This window comes from Myotis brandtii, unplaced genomic scaffold, assembly GCF_000412655.1.
Source record: "Myotis brandtii unplaced genomic scaffold, ASM41265v1 scaffold131, whole genome shotgun sequence".
Taxonomy (NCBI): Eukaryota; Metazoa; Chordata; class Mammalia; order Chiroptera; family Vespertilionidae; genus Myotis; species Myotis brandtii.
This window is the reverse complement of record NW_005354632.1, coordinates 789,655-809,100: the sequence shown is the minus strand read 5'-3', so window position 1 is coordinate 809,100 and position 19,446 is coordinate 789,655. Positions and strand designations below refer to the sequence as shown.

General features: G+C 52.9%; 1 protein-coding gene across 3 annotated transcripts in view; it reads right to left on the bottom strand.

The window, feature by feature from the left end:
- Positions 1-4,409: 4,409 nt before the first annotated feature.
- IGSF3 (immunoglobulin superfamily, member 3) overlaps positions 4,410-19,446 on the bottom strand; it is an 84,817-nt gene continuing 69,780 nt past the window's right edge. For all 3 annotated transcript variants that reach the window (XM_005859950.2, XM_005859951.2, XM_005859952.2), the window contains 4 exons: positions 18,381-18,791; positions 12,305-12,712; positions 7,924-8,403; positions 4,410-7,387 (listed from right to left, as the gene is read on the bottom strand). In XM_005859950.2, coding sequence (XP_005860012.1) covers positions 7,137-7,387; positions 7,924-8,403; positions 12,305-12,712; positions 18,381-18,791 — 1,550 coding nt within the window. In that variant the 3' untranslated portion in view covers positions 4,410-7,136. The remainder of the gene's footprint in view (positions 7,388-7,923; positions 8,404-12,304; positions 12,713-18,380; positions 18,792-19,446) is intronic.

Below are 19,446 nucleotides of genomic sequence, written 5' to 3'. Positions count from 1 at the left end.
TCCCGCCTCCACGCCCCCGCTCCAGCACCCGGTTTCCTCAGCATTTGCGGCGTGACGGAGGCATCACCGTGGCGGGGGGTTCGCTCCCCCACAGCTGCGCCCCACTCAGCTGGCCCCTGAGTGGCAGGACTCCGCCGAAGGACGGGGGGCTTGCTTTTCCTGCCAAGTTACTGGGCTAAGGGGACCCCGGACCAGACAGGTTAAACAGGGAACCGGGAGCTGTCAGACACCTGCTAGCCTGCGTGGGGTTCCTGGTGCCGCCCCTTCACCGCCAGTCTCCTCATCCGAGCGCAGGCCACCTTCTCCTAAAGCCTGCCCCCAACCCCAGCACTCCCTCCCCCGGAGCCGGGACGTCCAGCCTTTGGTTTCTCCCTCCTCAGTTTCCCTCTTAGCTCTTCTTTTCCTCCATCCCAACTGTGAACCTTCCCGAGACCCAAGCGGTGGGTCTGCTTACTGTTTGGCCAACCAAAATCTCTCCCAGGACCAGCTCCTCCCACCAGCGCCCCTCTCAGCTCCCTTTCTTTGGGAGAGAGGCTCCCAGTCCGCCCGCCTCTGGGAGTTAAGGGAACTCTTTCAGGGACAGGGCCTGTCCGAATACAGTAAACGCCGACATGCTGCCAGGTGTGGGAGAGTGGGAGCGTGTGAGGAAGGATTCATTAGGCCTGCCTTGGTTGGACACCCCTGACCAACGAGCAGTGCCATAAGAGAGATGCTGTGTTGCCCTGGCCGGTGTGCTCCTTGGCTAGAGCGTTGCCCCTGCACCAAAGAGTCAACGGTTTGATTCCCAGTCAAGGGCACTACCTGCGTTACAGGTTCGATCCCCTCCCTGGGGTGCATGCACCAATCCATGTGTCTGACAGCATGTTTGTTTTTCATCTCTCCCCCTCCCTTTCACTCTCTCTGAAATAAATATCCTCTGGTGAGGGTTAACGAGAGAGAGAGAGAGAGAGAGAGAGAGAGAGAGAGAGGCTGTGCTCCCATCAAACCTTTCTAGGCCCAGCTGGCATGTCTCGGTGGTTGAGCATCGACCTATGAACGAGAAGGTCACGATTCGATTCCCAGTCAGGGCACATGCCAGGGTTGCAGGCTTGATCCCCAGTGTAGGGTGTGCGGGAGGCAGCCGATCAATGATTCTCATCATTGATGTTTCTACCTCTCCCTCTCCCTTCCTCTCTGAAATCAATAAAAATATATATTAAAAAAAAAACTTTCTAGAAGCACTGAAATGTCTGGTCCAGCTGACCTCATGAATCAGAAGTGGCTCAGAAAGGCTGGACCTGAAATGCCTCAGGCAGACGGCCAAACAGGCCCTACCTTGCCACCGAAGGAGGGCTGGGTGTAGGTTTCCTCCTGGACCAGTGACCGGAGGCCTACTTGTACCTGCTGTCATTGTAGACGATCATGGACTGGAAGGTAAGAAAGGAGCTCATTCGCCTGCTCTCTGGTTTCCTGGCTCTAGTTCTTGCCAGCCTTGGAACTTCTCCCAAGAAGCCTACAAACCCTAGAACAGAGAGGAAATCACTGCTCCTAGACCTACAGACGTGAGAGTCCTCTTGCCTCCTGCAGAACTGTCTATTCTCTTCACTTATATATATAAACACTGGGCGGATTTGCACTTAAACACCCAACCTGAAAACAAGGTCCCAGCGTGCTCTCCCTCCAGGCAGCATGCCCGTGCCGTTCCCTTCCCCTTCTCCTTCTCCCCTAAACTCCAAGGGACCCCATGAGATTGCCACCAGGGTAGCTCGTCCTGAGCTAACACCCTGACCTGTCTTCCAGGCCTCCTTTTCTCTGACTTCCAAGTGAGCCACAGCAGCCCAGCCTAACTTCATTTCCCCAACACATCCCTCTCCTGTTACCCTAGGCCTGTGGTCAGCAAACTGCGGCTCTTTGGCCCCTTGAGTGTGGCTCTTCCACAAAATACCACGTGCGGGCGCGCACGTACAGTGAGGTTGAAACTTCGTGGCCCATGCGCAGAAGTCAGTATTTTGTGGAAGAGCCACACTCAAGGGGCCAAAGAGCCACATGTGGCTCGCGAGCCGCAGTTTGCCGACCACTGCCCTAGGCCCTTACTTGTTTCACTGTTCTGGGCTTTAATAAACACCCTCTAAAATTCACCTGGACGGTCAGCTGATTTCGCAACAGAAACTTTGCAGGCCAGAAGGCAGTGGCAAGAAATAGTCAAAGTGATGAAAAACAAGTACCTACAACCAAGATTACTCTACTCTGCAAAGCTATCATTTAAAATTGAAACACTGCCCTCGTCGGTTTGGCTTAGTGGATAGAGTGTCGGCCTGCGGACCAAGGGGTCCTGGGTTCAATTCCGGTCAAGGGCACATACCTCAGTTGAAGCTCCTCCCCGGTTCAGGCCCTGGTAGGGATGCATGCAGGAGGCAAAAAAATTGATGTATTTTTCTCACATCAATATTTCTCTTTGTCTTTCCCTCTCTCTTCCATTCTCTCTAAAAAATCAACAGCAAAATATCTTCAGGTAAGGATTTTAAGAAAATAAAAATAAAATTGAAACACACATAAAGAGCTTCCCAGACAAGAAAAAGCTAAAGTAGTTCATCACCATCAAACCAGTATTACATGAAATGTTAAAGGGTCTTTCTTTAAGAAGATCAAAAATATAAATAATATAAATAAGTACATATCTATCAATAATTGAGCCTAAAAAACAAAATAAAGGAACAAGCAGAAAAGAAACAGATTCATAGATACAGAGGATATTTTGACTGTTGCCAGGTGAGAGGAGGGTTGGGAAATGGATGAGAAAGATGAAGGGATTAAAAAGTAGAAATTGGTTGTTACAGAATAGTCATGGGGATGTAAAGTACAGCATAGGGAATATAGTCAACAATATTCTAATAACTCTGAATGATGTCAGATGGGTATGAGATTTATCAGGATAATCGCTTAGTAAGTAATATGGTGTCTAATCATTGGGGAACATACCTGAAATTAATATAATGTTGTATGTCAAGTGTAATCCTACATAATAAAGAGCTAATATGCTAATTACACCTGACAGTGGAATGACCTTCCAGAACGACCTTCCGGAATGACCAGTGGGCGGCTGTGAGGCAGCCAGGGCTGCGAGGCCTGAGGCAGCCGGGGCTATGAGTGGTGAGCCCCTTGCACGAATTTCATGCATTGGGCCTCTAGTTGAAAAATAATGATTTAAAAAACCGAGGCAGTGGGGGTGGGGTGGGGTGGGGAGAGCATTTGGGAAAAAAATATCAGGCAAAATAATAAGACTTAACACAGAACTATTCTGGATACCCAAGGGATAAAGTCACATTTCAACTGCTGGCCAAGCCCACAGCTGCAGGAAGTAGATAAGAAGCCGAGAAAAGCACAGTTAAAGCCCCTAGAAGGGCTTGGGTTATAAAAGGAAGAAAAAGGAAAAACACCTCTCTCTGCTTCTTACCCTCTATCTAGGCCAGTGGTTCTCAACCTTGGCTGCACATTAGAATCACCTGGGAATCTTTTTAAAATCCTGATTTCTGGGCCTCATCCTCCAGAAATTTTGTTTCTTTGTTACTAATGTTGTGGCCCCACCCCAAAACAAAGAAACAGAATTTCCAGAGGATGAGGCCCAGAAATCAGGGTTTAAAAAAGATTCCCAGGTGATTCTAATGGGCAGCCAAGGTTGAGAACCACTGATCTAGGTCCTTTTGCATATTTTTGGGTGGGTTTTAAACAGTTACAGCTGGGTTCTGACTAGTCAGGCACCACTGCTATGGCTCGCGTCATTCTGCCCTTCTCCTCCCTTTGCAGACAACACCCCAGCATTCAAGTTGTGTGGGGACCTGAGACTGCTGTGCTGCGTGCTTTCACCGAACAGGAACACACAGCTCCTGCCGCTCCTCCAGCCTGGAAAATGCTTGCTGAGTATCTCACTGTCAGGGCAACGCTCCAGTTTGAGAAAGATGGTGTGGTCTTGCTGCAGAGGCCCTCGATGGCCAAGAAGACTGTCCCATGCTTCTGCTCTTCTCCATCAGTCTCCTCTTACCCCATCCTGCCCACCTCCTCCCCCACCCCTCAAAAGAAAGCTAGAGGTCATAGCTCTATATTCTGAACCTGCCTTGCAGGCCACCAGGTGTGTCGTGTGCTGCACAGCACAGCCTTGACAGTCAGGGCAGAGCTATATATTTATGCTGACACAGCTTCAGCTGGTGGCAGTCAAGTGTTTTGAGAAAGGGGTGTTTTTGGTATCGTGTGCACAAGGGCACCACTTACGATGGGGGCAGTACAAGATAATAAAGGCTGAGATTCATGAACCTTGAGCCTAGCAGGCCAATGTGGGGGCAGAGCTGTGTTACCCCAGGTCCTCGGGTTCATGGAGGAGGTGACTGATTAAGTGTGGAGACAGGACAGTGCACTCCAGGAAAGGTAAACAGCCATATTTTCAACATAATTTATTACAGGTGTCTGAAGTGTATATAAAACGTTTTAGTGCAACATCTTACAAATAGTTTTCCTTTTAAAAAAAACAAACAAAATCAACAGCTCTCTACATCATGCATGGGTAGTTTTCTTACCCCACCTCTTTTTTTTTTCTTCAACTATTAACGCAGAGAAACCATTGTTTGAAAAGAATATGAAAACTTGCTACAGAAACACCCTGGTCAAAGAGGGTGTGGTCATATCCATGTCCTGGGAGGGGCCTAGCACAGTGTAGGGTTCATGAATGCAACATTGTAGATGGAGAGAAGTCAAGAGGCAGTCTCTCCTGGTCTCAAAGCTCCCGTCGGCAATGTGCAATGAGGTCTCCCAGCCACTGGAGGGCACCGTTACCATTCATCTGACACCACATTTCCATAGAAATGGCCAAAAAAAGGAAGGTCCTGGGGATTTTCATAGAAAGCTGGAAAAGTTCCCCCTTTGATGGTATCCCCAAGCCCATAGAAAAGACACAGGGAAGAAAAACAATTATTAAAATACTGGCTTCGGTTTCTTTTCTTTCAAATTTCCCGCGACGAATTCACCTATGTAATGACGTGGCAGCAGCTACCTTTCTGCAGCTGTCAATCAATTCAAACTCAAGTCTCAGGTACACATCCCGGTCCCAGACAGCCCTCTGGTATCTTTCCATTCAGACAGAGGACCAGTAAGTCTTCTTCCCTCATTGACTCAGTCTGTAAGTTAAAGGTCAGCAATTTCCCACTGAAAGCCCACAGCCCTGAAATGATGAAATGGGGCAAAAGACTGCCTTCTTCCCTCACCACTGAGCCGAATATGCACCCTACAGCATTCGTGCAGCACAGTAAATGGGAACTGGCATGTGAGCCTGGGCTCTCACAGGAGAGCGAGCACTGGTGCACCTGCAAGGAGTAGAAGGCAGGTGTGTGTGAGCCTGTCAGGAAGTGCTTCCCTTCAGCTGTGATGGAGCAAAGCACCTGCTGAGCACCCCAGACCCAGAGCAGGGTCAGCACCCACATGGCCTGGGGAGCCCCCCGCCTCCCTGGAGGCTGTTCAGTCTCAGAACAGGGTTTCCCAGCCATCTCTCTGGTTCGACCTAGCGCCCAAATCCGTGCTGGCCTTTTCCAAACCGGGAACTCCCTTGGGATTTGAGATGCATGCTCACTGAGAAAGGGTGATGGCACCCTGGCCCGCAAAACACGGGGAAGTCGGGGCATGAAACATCTTCGTGGAAGGGTGAGCACCTGCAGCCGCTGCCGCTCCCCTGGGGCCCCGCTTCTGGCCTGTAAAGCAGCAGGGTGACACTGGCCTTTGTCGGACTCTCAGGAACATTTAAATAAAATGCTGCCATCACAACAAACCACCAAATCACCTAAACCGCAGACTCGATCTGAGGAAGGGAAGGTAAAACCCCTGCGGACAAAGGCGTGTGGTGCTTCCTCCGGAGACCGGGGACCGTCAGCGGAGGGGGGGCCTCCCTGGGCGCGGCAGCAAGAAGCAGGGAGAGATCAGTGGTGAGGAAGGAAGACATCCGTATCTTTGAGGAAAACCTAATGGAAAGGAAGGAGAAACCCAGCCTTCACACTTCCAGGGAGGCATCATTCCTGCCTGCTCCCCGAAATCAGTTCCACAGCGGGCTGTCCCCCTGTGCAAGGGGCTGAGCTGTGCAGGCCCCAGTGCCCTCTGCCAGGGTAGTGGGGCTGCTTGGGCTGTGTGTTCAGCTCAGCGCTGTCCCCTTCCCCGGCTCACTGGCCACTTTCTCTTAAGAGTTTGGCAAAGCACCTTAGCACGGAAGCCCACCTGCTCAGCTACCAGCTGGAGACTGCCCTCAGCGACCGCATCAAGCCAACAACTAGCCCTTCTTCCTCCCTCCACTAACCACGGGTTCTGACCGACCTGCAAGTCAGTCGCTGCTGAAAGCTCCCCCTGCCCACACTGGGGCTTCTGACTTGTTCTCCAACCAAGGTTTCGGGTTTTTTGGCAAGGCTGGGAGGACGCCGATTTCCGCCTCCCTGGCGAAAAGGCTGGCCGGCCACCATCTCCTGTCTCCTAATGGGCTTATGCAGGATTTCTCTGGCACAGACACAGTTCTTGAAGCAAAACAACAAAACTCCAGCTGAGGGAAAAGATCAGATACAAACTGGGCCCACACTTCCCATCATTTTCAAGTCTCACGAAGGAAGTAAAAAACGTTCGGGTGTCTTTTGTTCCACCGGTGGTGGCATTTTCAAGTGTGCAAAAACCAAAGGTCCTGGAAGGGATTCCTTCACTCTATATAGTCCGTCTCTCCTTTTCTCATCCGTTGTACGTAAGAGAAATGCGTCCACAACATTACGAAATCCAAAAAGAATAAACCACGGGTTTTTAAAGAGTCCAATAGAAAGAGCGAGACCCCTGCGACGTCTACCTATTACTACCTGTGAGTAGGCGTGGCACCAGCGCCGCTCACTACATTACCAAGAACGAAAACAAGAGACCTAATGCCGCGGGATGACCACACCTGCCCGGAAATCGCTCACCCACCAGGGCCGCCACCCACAGGCAGCAGGCTGCCTCTGTGGCTGGCCGGGGACTGTGAACACATCTCGCGTCGGACAGTTTTCTGGGAGGGCTGCCCGGAGTCTGGGTGCTGTCTGCTGTCCCATCACAGAGCGAGAGGCAGTGTGGGGGCCCTCGGCCCCTGGTGGCCGGCGTCCCCGGGGGGGCCCTCAGTCTATGGCTCCTGGGTGGATGCTGAGGACGGGCGGCTCCAGGCAAGTGGGGGAGTAGTTGAGGTGCGGCTCCTTGATCCACAGCAGGGGCACCCCGTTCTTCCCGTCCGAGTTCTTGCTGGAGCTCCGGCTCTTGAAGCGCACCAGCAGGATGGAGATGATGAGGATGCCGAAGATGGGGAACGGGTAGAAGAAGACGAAGTAGAAGAGCGCATCATTGGAGCAGATGGCGGACTGCAGGGTGGAACCTGAAAGGGCCGGGAGGGAGACGAGACAATGAGGGCTGAGGACCTGGGCTGTCAGCTTTTGCTCCTGAAAACCTGCTCAGCTACCAGCTGGAGACTGCCAAACCCCATGGAAGCCACTTGTCCTTCCCCTACCGCCACTAAGAATGGGGACAACCTTTATATTCTTTTTAAAATACGTATCTTTTTATTGATTTCAGAGAGGAAGGGAGGAGAAAGAAACATCAATGATGAGAGAGAATCATTGATGGGCTGTCTCCTGCACGTTCCCTACTGGAGACTGAGCCTGTCAGAGCATAGAACCGGAGACCTCTCAGTGCATGGGATGACGCTCAACCAACTGAACCACACCAGCCAGGGCTCAATCCCTATCTTGGGCATAAGGAATCAGGTCAATTCCATGAACTGGTATGCAGATCCTAAATGCTCGGGACAGGCGAGAATGCAGCTCATGAACCCATAATCCAGCTGTGATCTTTATCTTCCAGGCAGTTGTAATCAACTGGGACCTCCTCCCCCTGTGAATCGGGAAAACTCACTTGTGTCCAGCACTCGGATGCTGATGGGGGCCGACTCCTCCTCTGTCAGCCGGTACCATTCCTTCTGGGGGCTGGGCAGCCACTCCTCCACGCGGCAGGAGTAGTTGCCTGTGTCTCGGGGGCTTGCCTGCAGCACCGTGAGCCTGTAGAGCAGGGGGGACAGCCTCTGGAAGCGAAGCCTGCCCTCCCAGGGGCTGCCCTCGGGGCCAAACACGGCATCGGGGCCCACGCTCAGCAGGGCCATCCGCTCTGTTGGGTCCTCTTCCTCTTCCTCCTCCTCCTCCTCCTCGTCTTCGACCTCCCGTTCTTCCATGCCAGGGCTGCCCGCGTCCCCCCCGGCTTTAGTCCTCAGGGAATACCAGGCCACCGCAAAGCGCGAGTCCTGGCTGGAGCGCGACACGATGCTACAGTCCAGCTGGAAAGCTGCCTTCTCGGTCACTGTGGCGTTGGGGACCACCGTGTCCACCTGCAGGGCGGCCTCTGGGGGGGACAGGGGAAACAGGAAGGAGAAGAGCCTGTTTTAATTTCTTTGCTCGAGACAACCTCAATGTCCATCACTAAACGCATTGTAGTACATCAGACAACAGCATGCTGCGCACCTGCTGGGAGGGATGAGGCGGCGCTATGTGCAGAGATGGGAAAGGAGAGTCAAGGAAAAGCGCTAGAGAGCAGCACGCTGTGTTCCCTACGCGGCATGGCAAGCAGAAGAGCACGTCTTATTCTGACGTGCATGTCTATGTTTGCGTGGGGTGCCCGTGGAAGAACTCACAGACCTGGTGCTGTGGCTGCGTATGGGAATGGGGGGGGGGCAGTTATTTTCACTGCAAACCCTTGCAGTGGTTGAATAGTGTGTCCTCCGCCCACCCTCACAAATTCACGTCCCCCTGGAACCCCAGCATGGGGCCTCGATTGAAAACAGGTTCTGTGCCAATGTACTTAAGTTACGATGAGCCCTAAATCCAGCGACTGGTGTCCTTATAAGAAGGGGAGAGGCCCTGGCAAGTGTGGCACAAAAGTTCGCTGGTTCAATTCCCAGACAGGGCACATGTCCAGGCTATGGGCTCAATCCCCAGTAGGGGGCGTGCAGGCAGCAGCCAGTCAATGTTTCTCACATCAATGTTTCCCTCTCTCTCCCTTTAAAATCAATAAAAACATATTTAAAAAGAAAAGAAAGAGCGGAGAGGACACACAGAGAAGACAGGTGAGGCAGAGGCAGGGGCTGGCGTGACACAGCTGCAGGCCAGGGACACCTGGGGCCCGAGGAGCTGGGAGAGAGGCCAGGACGGACTCCTCATGAGAAACATCTGGAAGCACGGCCCGGAGGACACCCTGATCTCGGACGTCCAGCCTCCAGAGCTGAGAGAGAATACATTTCGGTGTTTTAAGCCATCGGGTTCGGGCTCCTTTGTTCCGGCGGCCGTGGGAGACGAATTCGCCCTCAGCAGCCTTTGCATCTGCACCGTGTGCATGTAGATTGCTGCCTACGCTACCGTGACCCCCAGGAGGTGAACATTCTCCAAGGACAGAAGCCAAACAGCAGACACCAGACCGGAAAGGGGACTCGCACTGAGCAGGGACCCCCACCCTCGGAGGATGACACAGGCAGTGTCTCCCCGACAGAGAAACCGCAGCCTCGGGAGGCGCCCCACCAGGTGAGTCACGGCTCACAGACACCGTCAGACAGCCTGAATCTGTTGTATTCTGCGGCTGTTTTAACGGCTCACATGGGTAGGTTCTACACAAACCATTCTCTCCCCAGCTCCTAAAAGGCTCTGTTTATGAAACGCGTGTGAAAGATGCCAACGCAGCATTAACAAAAGCAGAGAGACCACGTCGGAGTCTCCTTGGATGAAGACCAAATCGGAGCATTTCCCAAGGACTGTCCTGGGCTTTCAATGAATTGGCTTAATGTTGCTCACAGGCGAACACAAGGCTGGGGTTCCCACTGCTTTTGTGGGGCTCCGCCAAGCCCCTGGGCACCCCCCTCGGCCCACCTGGAATCTCGGTGTGCACGGCTGGCACATGGGGTCTTCAGAACCACGACAGGGCACAGCGTGCCATCCCAGCCCTTCCATCAAGGGCCTCGGTGGATCCCGACACTTGGGGGAGGCCTCTGGCACAGAAAGGTCAGCCCCAGAAAGCTCCAGATCACTGAGGACCAGTGACTGGCAGGGAGTCTCCAAGCCGGCTTGGGGGGGGGGGGGGGGGGGGAGGGATGTGCTGGGGACAGAAAGCAGCAGAACGGGGGAATAATGAAATCCGTCCACAGGCTGATGCAGAGAACATGGCTAACGCGTGACCCCAAAGCCATGGAGAGAAACGCTGCAGAGCAGGGCAGTCTAGGGTGCTTTTTCCCCCAGAGTCTAACACTGAGTCCTAACACCCCTAGCGACGGGCCACTGTGTCGGGGGAGTGGCCCGGGGAAGGTGGCCATGGGCCCGCCGTAGCAGGAGGTCGGGCCCCCAGAATGCTCTTCCCCATCCCCTCTCCTTTGTCTCTTCTTGTCTAACTGCTCAGACCTTCTTCGGGACCCTTTAAGTGCCTTGTCTGCAGTAGTGACTCAATACAAGATTTTCAAATAAAATTAATTTCCACCCTCACTCAACCCCTCCTCCCCTTAACACACCTCTCTACCAATTTGGTTCCCCATGTCTGACTCCCAGAATAGACCAACATGCCCCTTCAGAGGTTAGCACTCCTTCCTTTACTTCTCCAGGTGGGAGCCCCGAGCAAGTCCATCCACGCCCTCCCCGACGTTGTGCTGACGGCTCCGAGGCAGTGTCCTTGACCCCCGACTCCCGGGCGGTCTGATGAAGGTGGCTCTCTCTTTCCCACCTGTGTGAGCCGAACACAACTGCCAATCTGCTTGGCTAGTACCACCTCACTGAGGGCAGGAGCCCTTACCCTCATGAATTTCATACTACGGTCGACCTTAAGCAATGCTAGGTGACTCTGAACTCCTGGAGTTTCATTATTCCAAGTCTTCTATCCGCCTAACCTATGCCTCAGGAAGAAAACCTCGAAGCACAGCCCTACAACGAAAGTGATGCAACCAGTAAAAATGGTGGCTATGAAACGCTAGCGAGATTATAGATAATTTTCTTTTTCAAAACTATACTTTTCTGTTTTCCAAATGTTTTGTAACTGGCACGATCAACTAACATACAGTCACGCGCCACATAATCGAGCTTCGGTCAACGCTGGGCCACATACAGGACGGGGTCCCATAGGCTGAAACATTCCCATCACCAGGGACATCGCTGCCACTGGAAGGCTGTACTGCACGGCCTTCCTCATGTGCTCGTGGTGACTCTAGTGTGAACATACCTACTGCGCTGCGGCCGTATAAAGCACAGCGCCTACAGCTACGTACAGTACGTGGTGCGGTGACAATCAACGACTGTTACTGGTTTATGTATTTGCTACACGATACGTTTTATCGTTATGTTAAAGTGGACTCTCTCTACTTACAATAAAACATGTTTGCTTATAAACCAGTGTGGGCTGTACACCTTATACGTCTCGTTTACTGTGTCTCCTGGTTGCATCACTTTCTCTTGTTTTGTACAGAGCACACCATGCAGGCGTGAAGCCTGGAGCGATAGGCTGGGCCATGAGGCCTGGTGTGCAGGAGGCTGAACCATGAGGTGTGTGAAGTGCACTCTGTGATGTTCGCACGACAATGGAATCGCCTGGCGACGCGTTGCTCAGGACGATCCCCGTGGGTAAGCGGCACATGACTGTGCTCAGACAGGAAGGAAGGAAGGCGGGCTGGGGGGTCCAGGCTACTCATCTGGCTGAACTCCCTTTCACTGCGTGTTTAAATGTGTCACCATAACTAGCCCTAGTAATTGTGTGTTTTTGGGTATGTTAGAAACAAACAAGAAAGACAAGAGAAGCACAAGGCCACATGGACTGGACATTCACACCAATAACACTGCTCAGAAGTGAGAGTGCAGGCTGCATGGACTTCATCTTTTTCTACTTGAAGCACGTGAATCAATTTCTTCCCCACTGAAAATCCGTAAGCTTCCTTTCTGAACCACATGGCTCCTGTTTCAAGATTCCTGCACATCTACCACGTGTCCAAGTCTGAATGTATTCTTTAAAAGGAAGACATTCCATGATCTGGAATCATTAATCATCAAATGATAGTCTTGTGAACAAACAGAATCCCCTGAGGCCGAAGCCAGATGTGCACGTTGCCATTCACGAGGGGGAAATGGAGGCAATACTGAACGCAAATGCAAATGGTGAATGCGCACAGATGTGACGGCAGACAACGGATTAACTGACGAACTGATGTTAGGCAGCGCGTGCGATATCATACGCACAGGGGGAGTGGGAACGGGTGTGGAGGCCCGGGGACAGGAGCCCTCACCTGGTCGCGTGACTGTGACAGCGGTCTGCCCAGCAGTGTCCTCTGCCCGTTTGTACCACAGGCCGCCCGGGCTGGGCAGCCACTCCTCCACGTGGCAGCTGTAGGTGCCGCTGTCCTGCACCGCCACGTTCTGGAGGAAGAGCCGGAACACGCCCGGGGAAGGGCTCTCCAGGTGCAGCCGCCCCTTCAGGTTGTTCTTGGCCGCCTGCTCCCCGTAGTGGAAGGTGGCCTCGCGGCTCAGGCGGGCCACGGCCTCCCGCTCCGGGTGGTTGGGCTTCCACACGAACCACTCCACCACGAGCTGGGAGGCCGGGCTGGTGCGGTTCAGGACCACGCACTCCAGCTGCACCTGCCGCGTCTCCAGGACCGACAGGTTCCCCTGCACCTGGCTGAGCTTCAGGCGGCTGTCTGCAAAGGCGAGGGGGAGAGGTCAGCACCAGAAAGCAGCAAGCCGCCCGCACGCCCCCCTCCAAGCACAGGTGATGGGCGCCTTCCACACACAGAAGACAGCACCCTCAGCTCGAGGAAGCATGTCTCAGGTATGGCCTCCGCGTGTCCGAGTTCTCGATCATGTGCCCAAGTGTCCGAGTTTCACGGAGTTCAATGTGACCGTGACAGCTGTCCCCCATTTATAACCCGCATCAGCTCCAAGGCTGAGCAGAGGACAAGCACATTCTCTTGTCCGAGACGACGCGTGCAGATGACTGTGCATCCCAGTGACAGTGGACCGCACGGCGCACAGCTGAGGGCCGGTGGCTGGGAAAGGACAGGAAAGGGCATGGTGAGACCCCTCCCCAGGCAAGAGACTTCTATTTTACTTAAAAAAATATATTTTTTTTTTACTGATTTCAGAGAGGAAGGGAGAAGGAGGGAGGGAGGGAGGGAGGGAGGGGGAGAGAGAGAGAGAGAGAGAGAGAGACATCAACAATGAGGGAGAATCATTGATTGGCTGCCCCTTGCACACCTCCTACTGGAGATTGAGCCCACAACCCGGGCATGTGCCCTGACTGGGAATCAAACTTCGACCCTCTGGTTCACAGGTCGATGCTCAACCACTGAGCCACACCAGCCTGGCTAAGCAAGAGATTTTCAAAACTGGCCCCATGGAGGGACCATGCTGGGCTGTGAACCACAAAAGAGCTGCAGAGGAAACACAGCTTATAGGGTCTCGGGGTGGCCTGGAGCATCACAGTTCTTACTCAAAAAAAACCCCACACGGTTTCGTCTCAAGGTGGGAGCACAACTGATCTGACAGCAGCAAAGAAAAAAACTGACACCGAGGGACCAGGGGTAGAAGAGTCAGCCCATCGGAAGGGTCACTAGACGCACAGCCTAACGGCCCCCGCATCACCTCATCACAGGCCCCAAGGAGCCCGTGTGGACCGGAGGCATCACAAAGCTGTGACGCTGTGCATGCACCGAGGCCCCAGGGGGGGTCCCCTCCTGAGGGACACAGAGGGAGGGGAGGGCGTGCGACTTCGCCTTTTACTTTATACGCTTCAGAACTATCAGAATATTTCACAACACACACGATTACTTTTATAATTAAAAGGTCAAAAAATTAAAAACAGAAAAATTATTTTAAATAAGCAGTCTCCCCAAAACACTCACACTCTCTCTCTGGTGTCTCTGGGTTGAAAGATTGTTTTCTTCTTTGTGCTTTTGTATTTTCCAAAAGCTCTACAGTGTATTCTTTCTCAACAGAAAAAAAAAAAAAAAGGGGGGGGGGAGAATAGAAGCAGAAAAAAAAAGATAAAAAGAAAAACATCCAAACCAAAAAAATCTCAACGGAAAAGGGGGAATGGCATGCGCTGTCTTCATCAGCGTCCTGTGAGCTCTCTGTTCACAGTGTTAATATTCCCCGTACACGCGATTTCACTGTGTTTTGACAAGAATCCGTACAGCCCTTCGCACTGCCCCGGTTCACCTGCTCCGTCTTGGCCTCAGGTGGGGAACTCCCTGGATAAATTTAGGATCTGGGAGTTCCCCACCTGAGGCCGAGACTCAGAGCAGGCGAACTGAGGCAGTGCGAAGGGCTGTACAGATTCTTGTCAAAACCCAGGATAAATTTAGGATCTGGCCTTGGCCGATTTGGCTCAGTGGATGGAGTGTGGGCCTGCGGACTGAAGGGTCCCGGGTTCGATTCCAGTCAAGGGCACATGCCTGGGTTGTGGGCTTAATCCCTGCAGATGGCAGCCAATCAATGATTCTCTCTTATCACTGATGTTTCTATCTCTCTCTCCCTCTCTCCCCTCTCTGAAATCAATAAAAATGTGTTTTTAAAAAAATTTAGGATCTGCAGGGAAAGTCTTGTTTTTGGCACAAAGAGAAAAGGGAAAGGGCGGATGGTGACTAAGAACCCTTGCAGGGTGTGCCGCGTGCTCTCAGCAGGGAGCCGGGTCAGAAAGGAAGAGAGACAGGAAGAACAGAAACCTGCAAGAGCCTCTGTGGGCCAAGAACCACTTCCAACTTCCGTTTCCAAAAGCCCCTGGGACTGTCCCGGGAGGCAGGACACAGGTCACCAGCCAGAGGCACTTGGCCCAGAGCTTCCTTCCTAGCGCAGCAGCAGAAGGGTTAGCATAGCATGTCCCTTGGGAGGAGGATGGCCGTTCTAGAAACACAACAGCCCGAGGAACAGGAGGGCCAGCCACATCTGGACTGGGAACCCGGCTCCCTGTATCTTCTGAACAGCAGGTGCGAGCCTCAGCCGCCTGGGAGACAGACCTTGGGAAGAGTGGTGCAGAGAACCAAGGACCCGTGCTCACCCAGGGAGCGTCCGGCCCAGAGGAGACATGAGTATGTAAATAACGAGTATGTGACGCGTAATAACTGACTATCCATGAATTTCCCTAAGTGTGAATAGGCTTACGTGCTCATCACTACCTGTCTATACACAGGTAAGTGAACAGGGACAGGAAAGGGGACACAGGGTGCCTAAAATGCTGTTTCAGTTCAAAAGAGCTAACCTCTCTGAGGAAGAATGAGACAAATGGATGCCTACGGTCAACGTGTTCCAGGCTATGAGGACAATCAAAGGCCCTCGGGGGTTCAAGGAAAGTGACCATTCATTCCTTGTTCAAACAATATTTACTAAGGGGGCCATGCCAGTGACCGAAGACACAAAGATACAGCCCTGACCTCGAAGTGCTTACCGTACGTACAGTGGGGGAGAAATGCAAGCACACACTTATGCTATGTTATGCTATGTGTTTTGTAAGAAACCCCTGGTGATGGGGGAGATATCAGGGAAGGCTTCCTGGAGGTGGTGCTGAGTGACATGTTGGGAATGGGGTGATGCCAGGGGAGAACAGGACAGGGGCATGCCAGGGGAGATGGCAGCAGAAGGAAAGGCAGGGAGATGGGACTCCGGCTGCCCACACAGCACCCCACCGCCCTTCCAGAAGGACAGTGACAACCAATTGTAGGGCACGCAGGGAGGAGGGTTGGAGAGGGAGCTCAGGGCCGCCTTATGTGAGAAGTTCTAGAGCAAGCATGTCAAACTCAGGGCCCACGGACCGCATGCAACCCACAATGAATATTTTTGCGGCCCAGCCAATATAACGGTATGTAAGAAACGTTTTAATAAAAATTTTGTGACTTAATTTTTACAATATCCTGTTATACATAATTATTAATAACGAACTACAACATTTGCTAATGATTGATTACTATGATCGTGTTGCATTCATTTCCCTTACCCGCCTTACATGCAGGCACACCATTTCTCTCCACTAATACTAGCAGCGAATATTTTAGCAGCTGATTGCCATGTCATTAGTCTTGGACTGACCTGTTTGGTGTGTGCAACAGAAAATATTTCGCTTTCGGAGAACAAGAAAAATAGGTTTATTTGCGTTACGCTTATTAATTTGTGCAGTTATTCAGTGTCTGGTAAGTTAATGTTCAAGAAAAAAAATATTAATTTTTATTAAAATGTTCTATTATCTTATGTTAACGATGACTCGTTTATTTCAGCCCTTTGTATTCAGCATGTCTCTATGGAAATAAACCTACATTTCTATGAAAACTGAAGCTTTTGTATTTTTGCAGCCCACATAAACTTAAACCTTGTTTATTTGGCCTGTGTTAGCCTTTGAGTTTGACATGCTTGTTCTAGAGCTTCTTTAACAAGAGGGGAGACTGACGGGCAGGCACACTAGCTCCCTCCTCACACAGTCATGAGCCACTGAATGACATGGATACACTCTGAGAAAGTGTCCTCAGGTGATCCTGTCAGTGTGCGAACATCCGAGTGCGCTCACACACACCTGGACAGTACAGCCTCCTACACACCTAGGCTCTAGGGCAGTGATGGCGAACCTATGACACGCGTGTCAGAGGTGACACGCGAACTCATTTTTTGGTTGATTTTTCTTTGTTAAATGGCATTTAAATATATAAAATAAATATAAAAAATATAAATCTTTCTTTTACTATGGTTGCAAATATCAAAAAATTTCTATATGTGACACGGAACCAGAGTCAAGTTAGGGTTTTTCAAAATGCTGACATGCCGAGCTCAAAAGGTTCGCCATCACAGCTCTAGGGTCTAGCCCAGGCTCCACGCCTGCACAGCATGTTCCTGTACTCAATATTGTAGGCAACTGTGAGGCAATGGTAAGTATTCGTGCATCTAAACATAGAAAAGGTGCAGTAAAAATAAAAGACGAGCAAGGGTGCCCCTGTATGGGGCGCGTGCCATGAATGGAGCCTGCGGGACCGGAAGCTGCTCTGGGTGAGTCAGTGAGGAGTGGGGAGGGACTGTGAAGGCCGCAGACGTACACACTGTCCCACGAGCCCTCCTCCTGCTTCCTCCCAACAGGGTCAGAAAGAGAACCTCAAGGCTTTCAGTGCTGCTCCCGGAGCAGGGATGTGGGCGGGAGAGGCTGGGAATATCGGGGAGAAACCGGCTGGGTAAGGCGTGGGTCACCCTAATAGAGGCTGTCAGGAGGTAGTGCAGGTGGTGTGAGCACCAGTGGGAATAAGAAATCGGAAGCACTGAGCTGACAGGCTCCTCTGTCTGAAACAGGTGAATGGGTGACGGGCTGGGATGTCACCTGTGCACTCAGAATTGAGGTGCTGTGAGCGAGAGGGAATCTATTGCCTACTGCTCCCGTCAGAGAGAAATCCTCCAGAGCCACACAGCCTTCCACTTCTCACAGGAATTCAGCTCCCTTATAATCTTATGGGACCACCGTCAGAAAAGCGGTCCACTGTTGGCTCACATGTCGTTATGCGGTGCAGGACTTAATGCAAAGGGATGACCCAAACCCCTCTGGGGGTGTTCTAGAGCAGGGGTGGGGAGCCTTCTTTCTGCCAAGGGCCATTTGGGTATTTATAACATCATTCGTGGGCCATATACAATTATCAACTTAAAAACTAGCCTGCTGTATTTGGCCAAACATTTAATGAACTCACTCCTAATGCTTTGGCAGGGCCAGACCCAATGATTTTGAGGGTCTTCCATGGCCCGCGGGCCGATGTTCCCCACCTCTGCTCTAGGGGCAGATCTGAAACCTGAGAGGGAGATGACGGGGACTCTACATTCAACAACGAGGGTGCCCTAAAGTGGAGCTGAGGCCCGGGGGGTGGTGAGCGCTCCCTCCCTGGAGGCATTCACAGAGGTCAGAGGCCACTGGTCAGGCTGCCCCCACAGGTCTGGAGACAGGAAGCGCTCCCCTGGGCTGGGACAGGAGGTAAAGCAGCAGGTGAGCGAGCCAGGAAAATGCCTCCTAGGCAGGATCCCTGGGGTGCGAGCTGGCCCAGCCCACGATCCCGGGTGCGAGCTGCAAACCCCGAAAGAGAGCTGGGAGCTGCCAGAATCCTGCCTGGCCACCTCCTGCCAACCACAGCCTCCCGTCGGGCCTCTCCCTGGTGAAAATGCGTCCACACAGCACAGTCAAGGATGCTGTTGGCCATCGGCACTGGGGCCCCTTGCAGGCAAAGTGGGCGGCCCGCCATGCGCCAGGACGATGGCCTGCGTGCCTGTACCCACCGCCAGTGTGGACCCAAGGCCCTGTACAGGCCTCTCCACACTAAACCCACTGGCCTGGGTGGCTGCACCCCCTCTGCTCACCTGGCTGCTTCACAGTGACCTCTGTGCGCCCCGAAACCTCCTCCGCCAGCTTGTACCAAGCGAAGTTGGGGCTCAGCAGCCACTCCTCCACGTGGCAGTAGTAGCTGCCGCTGTCGCTGACCTCGGCTCTCTGGACGGTGAGGCTGAACAGGCCCCCGGACGCGTGCCTCTCGAACTGCAGCCTGGGCCGCAGGCCCTCCTCCTCGGCGTAGGTGCCGTACTCGAAGGCGGAGGTGTGCGTGGTCTTGAGGATGAGCTTGCCGTCAGCGTCCGAGGGCTTGTGGACGTACCAGAGCACCGCGAAGTGGGAGTTCTGGCTGGTCTGGGACTTGACGGAGCAGTTCAGCTGGATGGGCCTGTTCTCCACCAGCATCAGGGTCCTCTTGGATTTGCTCACCTGCAGCTTGGTCACTGCAGAGCAAAGCGGGGAGGTTAGCAGAGCTGTCACACACCCCTGGACACGGAGGTCCAAGCCCCACCTCCAGGCTCCTCCTCCAAAGCGCGGCTCCGTGAGAGGGACCCGAGAGGGGCTGACTTCACCCCACATCCCTCCCTCTGCCTCCTCCCTGCTGGGCCCCCACTCAGGCCCTCACCACCTCTCCCCGTCTCCCGCCTGCTCCCCCGCCTCACGTGGCTTCCAGGGGGATCCAGCTAAAACACAAATCTGCCCACATCCTTTCCCTGCTTGAAAAGTTTAATGGTTCCCTTGCTTTTAGGTGACAGAGAAAAAACATTCCTTTTCACGGTACAAAGTTCCGCCAGGAGGTGTCTTCACTCATCTCCTGGGACTCGCCCTGGAGCCTCCACACCCCATGCAGGTTCCCCCTGAGCCCTGGGCTCTGCTCAGCTGTCCTCCTGCCTGCTCCTCTGCCACCTCCCTCTGACCCTTCTCCACTCAGCCTGCAGCCCCCTCTCCCTCATGCCCTCCTGTAAATGTTTAGCATGTGCCCACCCTGCCCCCTTGTGATGCTAAGGGCTGGGGACACCCTGGAGAATAAGGAATAAGACAGGCCTGCCCAGAGGATGCTGTCATCGCCACACACCCCCCCCCCCCCCCCCCCCCCCC